This window comes from Camellia sinensis, chromosome 9 (genome assembly GCF_055761805.1).
Source record: "Camellia sinensis isolate YWXY chromosome 9, ASM5576180v1, whole genome shotgun sequence".
NCBI classification, from domain to species: domain Eukaryota; kingdom Viridiplantae; phylum Streptophyta; class Magnoliopsida; order Ericales; family Theaceae; genus Camellia; species Camellia sinensis.
In genome coordinates, this window is record NC_138969.1 from 135,861,173 (window position 1) to 135,870,608 (window position 9,436).

The 9,436-nt window shown below is 31.5% G+C and overlaps 1 protein-coding gene across 1 annotated transcript; it reads left to right on the forward strand.

The window, feature by feature from the left end:
- The first annotated feature begins 2,126 nt into the window (after positions 1 to 2,126).
- On the forward strand, positions 2,127 to 7,477 carry LOC114298277 (senescence-specific cysteine protease SAG12). Its single transcript, XM_028242802.2, has 2 exons — positions 2,127 to 5,917; positions 6,614 to 7,477. The coding sequence occupies exons 1-2, from the start codon at positions 5,395 to 5,397 to the stop codon at positions 7,195 to 7,197; spliced, it is 1,107 nt and encodes a 368-aa protein (XP_028098603.2). The 5' UTR covers positions 2,127 to 5,394; the 3' UTR covers positions 7,198 to 7,477.
- The last annotated feature ends 1,959 nt before the right edge of the window (positions 7,478 to 9,436 follow it).

Below are 9,436 nucleotides of genomic sequence, written 5' to 3' on the forward strand. Positions count from 1 at the left end.
CCACCGTCACCCACCCACCCACCACTACCACCACCCGCCGCCACCACCACCACCACCACCCACTTGCTACCACCCACCACTCGTCATCGTCACCCACCCACCCATCATCACCACCCACCACCCATCCGCCACCACCATCTGCCACAACCACCCACCACCCACCACCGTCACCCACCCACCCACCACCACCACCACCCGCTACCTACCCGCCACCACCACTTGCCATCCGCCACCCACCTGCCACTACCACCCGCCACCACCACCACCACCCACTCGCTACCACCCGCCATCGTCATCCACCCACCCACTCACCACCACCACCACCCACCACCACCAGCTACCCATCACCCACCGTCATCACTTTCCACCACCGTCTTCCGCCGCCACTTGTTATTTCTCACTCTTTTTTATATTTTTAAATTTTTTTAAACATTTTGTCAATTACCAAACGCGTTTGTAGTTTATGTTTTTTTTTAAAAATAAACAAAAAATAAACAAAAATCAGTTTATAAAATTTTTGTAAATATAAACTGAAAACGTAAACGTTACCAAACACATTATTACGCTTGAGAAAAGTATACTAATGAGGTTTTTTTAGTATTTTTGTGTATATCACATTGGAGTGTTACAATTCGAATTACATTGATTGCAGTGTTACGTTTAGAAAAAGTACACTAAGAAATTTTTTTGTGCGTTACATTGAAGCGTTACGTTTAAAAAAAGTACAATAAGAATTTTTTTTTTTTGAAATTTTACGTTGTTACATTTAGGAAAAATACACTAAACAAATTTTTTTTTTGTGTGTGTGTGTGTTACGTTTGAAATTATATTGATTAAAGTGTTATATTTGGAAAAAAAGTACACTAAGGAGTTTTTTTATAGTGTTATGTTATTATGTTTGAAAAAAGTATACTAAGAAATTTTTTAAAGTGTCACATTGGAGTGTTAACATTTTGTTCGTAATGTGGGATTTGTTCCAAAAGGATGAAAAATCCAAAACTTATATAGTACAGATTGTCCAAATGTGTAATTTCACATTTGAAGAAATCCACTTTTATACCTTAAAAATTAAATCCAAATGTATAAATGGCTACTCTTTTGTGTAATTTTCATTTTAATGGAACCTTTGAGTTCATAAGAAAAAAAAGAGAAAACTAAACAGTTCACAAAATTATATTTTGAAATTTATTAGTATTTCAACCTAATCTATTTTGTTACGAGCGATAAACCCTAAATTATTTTTTTTTTCTACTTCTTAAAAAAAAAAAAAAAAAAACATCTAATCATAAATAAAAAAAACAGCTAATCATAAATAATTGCTTAGCATTTAGTGACAGTAGACAAGTTTTTTGGATTACTAGTTTACTAGAAACTTCCTTTAGTTTACTTGGAAACTTTACTTCCAACTTCCAAGATTGGTTTGAATTTAGCTTCCGCGCAAGGGGGAGCCGCGCACTTTCTTCTTCCGATAATTATGCCATCAAAAGTGCTAGAGTTTAACCAAAAAATAAAAATAAAAATAAAATATTGGATAAATTACCGATAAATTTTAATAGTTGGATTTAATTCATATCAAATTATATTGAAAATAAGTTTTAGTAAAATCACTACTAAAAATAATTTTTTATGACGATTGTATATATGTCGCTAAAAGTTAACAATTAGTGATTTTTTTCTCCATTTTTATAAATTGTCACTACAACTTATAATTAGTAATATTTTTATGTGACGAATTTTTCAAATTGTCGTTCAAAGTTGAAAATTAGTGATTTTTTGTGACAATTTTTTAAAGTGTCGCTAAAACTTATACTTAGTGATATTTTTTGTGACAATTTTCAAACTGTCGTTGAAAATTAATCATTAGTAACTTTTTTTAATAGTATATGATGAAAATGCCATTAATTATCATAGAACCTACATGTAAGTCTCCCAAAAATATATCAGGAGAAGTTTCAAGAGACCTTCAGAAATAATCTATTGCGATAGACAATAAAAAATAAAAAATAAAGTCTAATATCTTTTGAGATTTGTTTAAAATATTTGTCCTTGTAATTCTAGAAATTACATTCCGCCCTGAAAGTTTCTAGATTCATAACAAATGATCCATTTTATAAATAAATCATCAGGTCAATCAATAATTTTTAATGATATTAGAAATTGATTTCAATTATTAATTTAGGTAATTTTATCATTTTATAAGAAAACAGTTAGGAATTTTATTTTTTAATTAATTCTATTAAATAAAAAAATTCTGACAAAGAGTTTTTTATAATTTTTCAAATCACAGACTGCAATCCGCTCTTTGAACAAATCTCAAAGGGTGTGTTTGTAATTTGCCCTTATATATATATATATATATATATATATATATAAAGAAGAAGAAGTTAAGCCCTTTAAGTCTTTAAAATTTATAAAAATAACCCTAAGTTAATTAAAATAGTTTTATAATTCGACTTTACTTTTAAGTTTTAAGTTATTTCTTGTAAAACTCTGTGAGACACTCAAACTTATTATACTTTAATTTTGAAGTGTTAGTTTGCAAATAGTATAAATTTAGTTTTGACTTATAATGTTCTATGATTGGTGGATTGTAACTTAGTGAATGTGATTGCATTACGTATAATAAAAAACACCAAAAACAAATACAATGATGGACAATGTGTTGAAAAATTTGGTTTATAAGGCTTATTTTGGGCCAAATTTGAACCCAAAATTGAGTAGGTCCCAAACGTTTTTTGGGATGGGTCTAAAGAGATGATGTGTTCCTTGTCTCATGGTAAGTCACATAGTGAAGACGGTTTGTCAAAACCATTTGTGAGTGAATGAGAACTTGACGTCGTTTTCGGGTTCGTGAAATTGACCAAATTCAAGAATTAAATGTGGATTTCCTTGTATGGGTTATCCCACATTGAAACTTGAAGAGAGCTTTTGTGAGTATATAAGCTCTAGGTGTACAACCTTGGGTTGGGCCCCAAGGGACACCCCAAGTTTGTAGAAGTAAGGAGTTATAGACAAAATCAACCTTAGCCTAAACCACCATACGCGTCCGGCCAAGCCGTGCCGTACAGGGTGTGGGTTAGGTCGGTTCTTATATTAATTTTTTGAACAAAATTATTTGAATTTCTTGCGGGAAAAATTAATTTGAATTCAAATTCTTGTCCAAAATTTGTCCCTCATTCTGTCTGAATTCCTTACAGAATCTGCCGAACATATTCAAATCGTTTTCTGACCTGTTGGAACCTTAACAGATTCATAATGGTCCAGGCAGATTCAAAAGCTGGACATTTTATTTAACTATAACAGTTATCTGTTTGATTTTTAAACTGTATCTGTTCAATTCTAAATTGCACCTATTCACTTCTTGTATGTACCTGTATGGGTCAGGTATTTTACCTATAAATTGAAGGCTGTTCCAGCAGTCTTGTGCATCCAAAAGAACAGTCAGAAAAAATTTCATTTTTGCAGTCCATATTTCTCCTTTGCATTTTATTCTTCACTCTAGTGTTAGAGAGTATAGAATACAAGGTTCTAGTTCGCCGGACAAATTTGTTTGGAGCGCTACTACAAATTTGTGAAGATTATTGTAGCATGAGAGATAGACGCCACATAACCGTAAGCACCATAGCGGGGCGAATTTGGCTAAAGGACAGAGTGTCACGCACTCGACTTGGTCTTCTATTTTTCATTCGGTTCGATAAAATAAATTATGTAAGTTATTTATTTTATTTTGTTTTATTTAGTTTCAATTTATTTTATTTACACAGAAGATTGTTCCAACAGAATGTTCATGACCATCTCCCTAAAAAGTTTTTCTAAAGTGTAACATTACACTTGTTCACTGTTGTGCGGCATAGGCAGCAGCTCGTAGGAATTATTTTGGATTTTTTTTTCATAATTCAAACTATTCAATTTTTAAAGAATGTCAAGTAGAATATACCTATTAAAAATTAAGTTGATTAGACATCAATAGTTCCTTCATCAGCTGCATTTGTATTCAGTTTAATAGTTACATATTTATTTTGTATATATACATATGAAGAAACTATTGATATTCAATCGAATTGATTTGTTACATGTATATTCTACTCAATATTTCATAAAAAAATGCACGATTTAAATCATCAAAATAGAAATTTAAGTGACTCTCATAAGCCACACAACAGTCATGATTGTGCAAGCTGCACAATAATTCCTTCAATATTTAATTTAAAGATCATAATTCAATAGTTAGTCATTATCGTATTTTGAGATATTTATTTTGAATGTTAGATGATGGCTAACAAAAAAAAAAAAAAGGTGCTGGAGAGTATTTATTTCCCTAAAGTTTAGGTAAATGCTATTTTTGAATGTATATAATCTTTCAATTTGATTTTTTACTTTCAGAGTAAAACGAAATAATTCATGGTATATTATGGCGCATTTGAAAAGAGGACTGATATGGATTATCAAATAAATTTTATTGATTTTACTCTTACATATTATGTGAATATACACAATAAACGCCATGCTTGAATATTAAATTGTGACAATTGCTAAAAAGTGCTAACTTCACAAAATAATTGTAAAATGATAAAAGTACAAACAGTCTATATATTAGATTGGCACAAGTAAGTTTTGTACTTTCATCACTTGATTCTTATTCTAAGTTGTTATCACTTTTTTGCAATTGTTTCTATAAAATTCACAATATTTTCAAAAACATATTTTGAAAATTCAATCAAATAGAGTGTTTGATTTGGAATTTTCAAAAATTATTTTTTCTGTTTTCAATCCCGTTTTTTATTTTTATTTATTATTTATTTTTATATATATATATATATATATATTTAGGTATACTTAGATACCTTAAAACATACAAAATCTGTAAAAAAAATCTTGAACAAAAGGCATTAAATACAAATATATATATATATATATATAAATTTAATACATTTTCGTATTTTTCATATTTATTGATTTTTTAAATATTTCTTCATAAATATTTTACATTTTAAATTTTAAATGTATCTAAATTAAGTGGATTTAAAGAGTAGAAAAATTGATTAAAATATGGAAAAAGTACACTAATAAAATTACGGATTGAAACTTAAAAAAAAATCTTTTGAAAACTAAAAATCAAACAGATTTTCTATAGTTTGTACAAATTTAATCTAATTTTATTATTTGAGATAATTAAGTTAAGATTTTATTAATGGTTAAAAAGAAATTTTGAGCCTTTGTTTACTTTGTCAAACTTCTTCATAAACAAAAAGCAATCAACGTGAAGACTGAGTGGGAGGGAAGAGCCAGTTGGATAAAAGAAAACGTTTACTGGCAAAATGTTAACGTGCTCATTATTCATTGGTTGCCCGTAAACTAGAGGGTTTACTAGTAAGCCGTACGGAATTTAATCTCATGGCAATCTTTGCCTATAAAAACCTAAGCCCTTGCAAAATTTTAGTAAGTGTGCCCACAAATACATTCACTCACACCATGGCTTCTACTAACCATTTCCAATGCATTTTCTTGGCCTTTCTCTTTGTCTTGGGAGTTTTGTCCTCTCAAGCTTCCTCTCGCACTCTCAACGAACAAACCATACTAGAAATACACAAGCAATGGATGACACGCCATGGACGTGTTTACAAGGATACCGAAGAGAAGAATGCACGGTTTCAGGTATTCAAGGACAATCTCCAACATATAAATGCCTTTAATGAAGGTGTAGACCGAGGATACAAGCTTGGTGTGAATCAATTTGCAGACCTGACCAATGAGGAGTTTCGTGCTTCTCATACTGGTTACAAAAGGCAGCCAACCAATGAGACATTTGTCTCAAAACCAACATCTTTCAGGTATGCAAATCTAACTGATGTGCCAACAACCGTCAACTGGCAAAAGGAAGGTGCAGTTACTCCTGTCAAGGACCAAGGCCAATGTGGTAAGCGTTACATGATATATTTCTACGTCTCTATTTATATCAATCAATAATTTAAAACAGTGGTATATATCGATTATGAGTATCAGAAGTATCGACTGGTATACATAAAGAATTGAGTCATGAATATTTAAAATCATTAGCTACCAAAAAAATAAAAATAAATGAAGAGAGCTTTGTAGCTGTCGAAGCACCTATGTCGATTATAATCGAGTCATGAATTTGCTCTAAATTGATACATACCATGAACTAGTTGATATCTATACGATTCTCATTCCAATGGTATATCATAGGGTACTGTTATTGAAAGGACAAAAAATCGATACATAATTGTTGGTAATTAAAACCATGATATCAATAATTAATAGTAATAGTAACCCAAGCATATTATTCTGGGTAATGATTCAGTAATCTCATAATATAGACACGTGACAATCCATAATATCGTGATTGGTGAAGAAGATAGGTAGGTACGGTGTTGTATTGGGTGATTGGGGAACATGAGAGAATATATTGAATGATGATTGGTTAAGGAGTACGGACACATGGTATTTCGAAAACATTCTATAATTTCCCAATTATTGTCATGCCTTTTTGTAAAATAATCACAACTCACTTGATTGTACCTACTTTTCTAATTACTAACTCTTTTTTTTTTTTTTTGGGGGGGGGGGGGGGGGGGGGTTATCATATGTATAGGATGTTGTTGGGCATTTTCAGCAGTGGCAGCTGTGGAAGGTATATACCAAATTACAACCAGGAACCTAATATCACTGTCTGAGCAAGAGCTCGTTGATTGTAATGTTGATAGCCGTGGTTGTAGTGGCGGCTCAATGGATACAGCCTTTCAATTCATCCAACAAAACAATGGTCTCACATCAGAAGATAATTACCCTTACATTGCACAAGATAACACTTGTGACAGCACCAAAACAGCAACCTCTGTAGTCCAGATAACTGGGTACAATTATGTGCCATCTAGTAATGAGCAGGCTCTTCGGCAAGCTGTGGCCCAGCAACCGATTTCTGTTGCCATTGACAGTAGTGGACAGAACTTCCAGCTTTACTCAAGTGGCGTCTTCGCTGGGCCGTGTGGAACCAATCTTGACCATGCTGTCACTATAATTGGATATGGAACTACTACTGATGGGACTAACTACTGGTTGGTTAAGAATTCATGGGGCTCTAATTGGGGTGAAAATGGATATATGAAGATTGAAAGAGATGTTGTTGCGGAAGGTCGATGTGGCATTGCTTTACAAGCTTCTTATCCTACTATGTGAAAGAACGAGGATATTAGTGTCGTATTTAGCATTTGTTGAGTTTGCAATATAAATAATAAAGTTGTTCATCTCTCTTTCTAATAGTTTATACTATTAGATGAGTTGATGGTGAACATCTTAATTCTGATATTTAAATTAGGAAATAGATTTCTATTTGAAATTCACGATTTATTTTATGGGGTATGTTCAAGATGTGATATAAAGTTATTCCTCTCTCTCTAAATGTCTAATCTTTTAGACGAGTTGGTAAATAACAATTTCATAATTTTTTTTGTCTAAACTTTATGTAGTTTGAATACATAATTTTATGTTTGCGTACTTTTGAAAATTGGCTATTTTGTTGATTTTTTAGCTTTCTAATAAATGACATGCCCAAGAAAAAGGAAAGAAAAAGAAAAACAAAAAACAAAAGAAGAAGTTATTTTATTATTATTATTGTTATTTATTTATTTATTTATTTATTGGTAGTGAGTTTTTAACTATTTTAATCGTATTGCGATTCTCTCCATTCTAAAGTTAAAATGGAGGATCTCCATCATGCAATGATGGAGATGATCAGTCCATTTTAAGGGTATCACTCCCCTCCATACTCTTATGCTTCATATTTTTTTATACTTTATTTATTTGAACTCCATTCTAGGCTCACAATGATAATTTAAATAATTTATCTTGTAAATTTCACAATAAAAACTGTTTATGTAAAAAATCAATTTTATCAAATCAATAAATAAGTAAATAACAACTGCGAGAAAATTTATGGTTTACTTGCTAAACATATATTTTGAAAGCTTTGTTTAACATTATTTAGAGTGACCGTCGACCTAACATGCTAATCAAGGTCACAAGAGATGGCCTTGAATATATTGACTAAGTTTTTTTTTTTTTTTTTTTTTTTTCCCTTTTTTGGCAGTGAAATGAAATTTTCATTAAAAGGTGATCAAATCAGCACAAAGCTTACACTAAAATACGAAAAATCACAGTTCAAAAACAAAGAAAAAATCCTTAAATAAAGCACAAAGAAGAAACTATGTATATATTGAGATCAAACCTGAAAATATTTATAATAATTTAAAAAAATGATAGTAAAATTTTCAATCAAAATAATTTGTTAGTAATATTTTTGTAATTTAATATTATTTAATGAGCACTATTTTAAAATGATAAATCTTAATGTAATTACAAAATTTTATATTTTTGTACCGAAAAAATTGGTATTAAATCTAGGGGTATTTTTTTTAATGTCCCTGATATTATGATTTTATAGTATAAAGGACATCAAATATTTTCATGATGTCTAAGGTTCCTCAACATCAATCCAGAGAAAATTGGTCCAGGGAAAATTCAAGTCAGAGAAAATTGGTCTACAGAAATTTTAAATTTCTCTTGCCTCCTTAGCCTTTCATGGACACTGTCAGAGAAAATGTGTTTTCATCAAATTTCTCTGACTTCGGAATTTATCAACCATGAACCATTGCCTCCACTCCCAATCTCATTCACTGCCATACCCACTGAATTGATTATGATAATACCATATCAAATTCCATAAAAACAAGCACACAAGTGTGTTTATAAAATTAGAGAGAGAGAGAGAGAGAGAGAGAGAGAGAAAACAGAGTACAGAGAAAATTTGATTCTTGGTTACTCCTAGAGAAAATTCAATTAAAAAACCAGAGAATTTCTCTGGTTTCAACCCAAAGAAAATTCAGTTCAAATGAAAAAAAAAATTCAGTTCACTACTCCAAACACACACCATATATATACCACACGTACACACACAAATTCATTGAATTTGGAACTTGATCATAGAAGTACTCTTGTAGGCCAACAAGTGTAAACCCATCTCCAATCCCAAGAATGATGAATTGAGGAGCTAACCAGAACACGCTCATAGACAGATACCCAGAGAAATTCCCTAACCCAGAGAAATTCCCAGACAAACCTTTCTACAGAAATTCTCTCAACCCAGAATTTCTCTGGACTTCACAACCCAGAGAAATTCCAGACTGGGTCATTTTCCACAAGAGGGGCCCAATTAGCAATGGATGAAGACAACTATGGTTCTTCTAGAGCTCCAAAGAATCTTTCACAAGCATCAACAAAGTTTCCAAGTAGAGACTTGAACTTATCACCAGCATCAAAGAAACTGCAAAACAATGAGTCATCAAAAGAAGTAAATGTTAGTAAAACTGCTTCCACGAAATCTGGTTTGAGCAACTCTGAGGCATTTAATGAGGTTGAC

Coding starts and splice junctions, on each gene's coding strand:
- LOC114298277 (XM_028242802.2), top strand. CDS start 5,395: ATGGCAATCTTTGCCTATAAAAACCTAAGCCCTTGCAAAATTTTAGTA. Junction 5,918..6,613: donor CAAGGACCAAGGCCAATGTG/GTAAGCGTTACA, acceptor TCATATGTATAG/GATGTTGTTGGGCATTTTCA.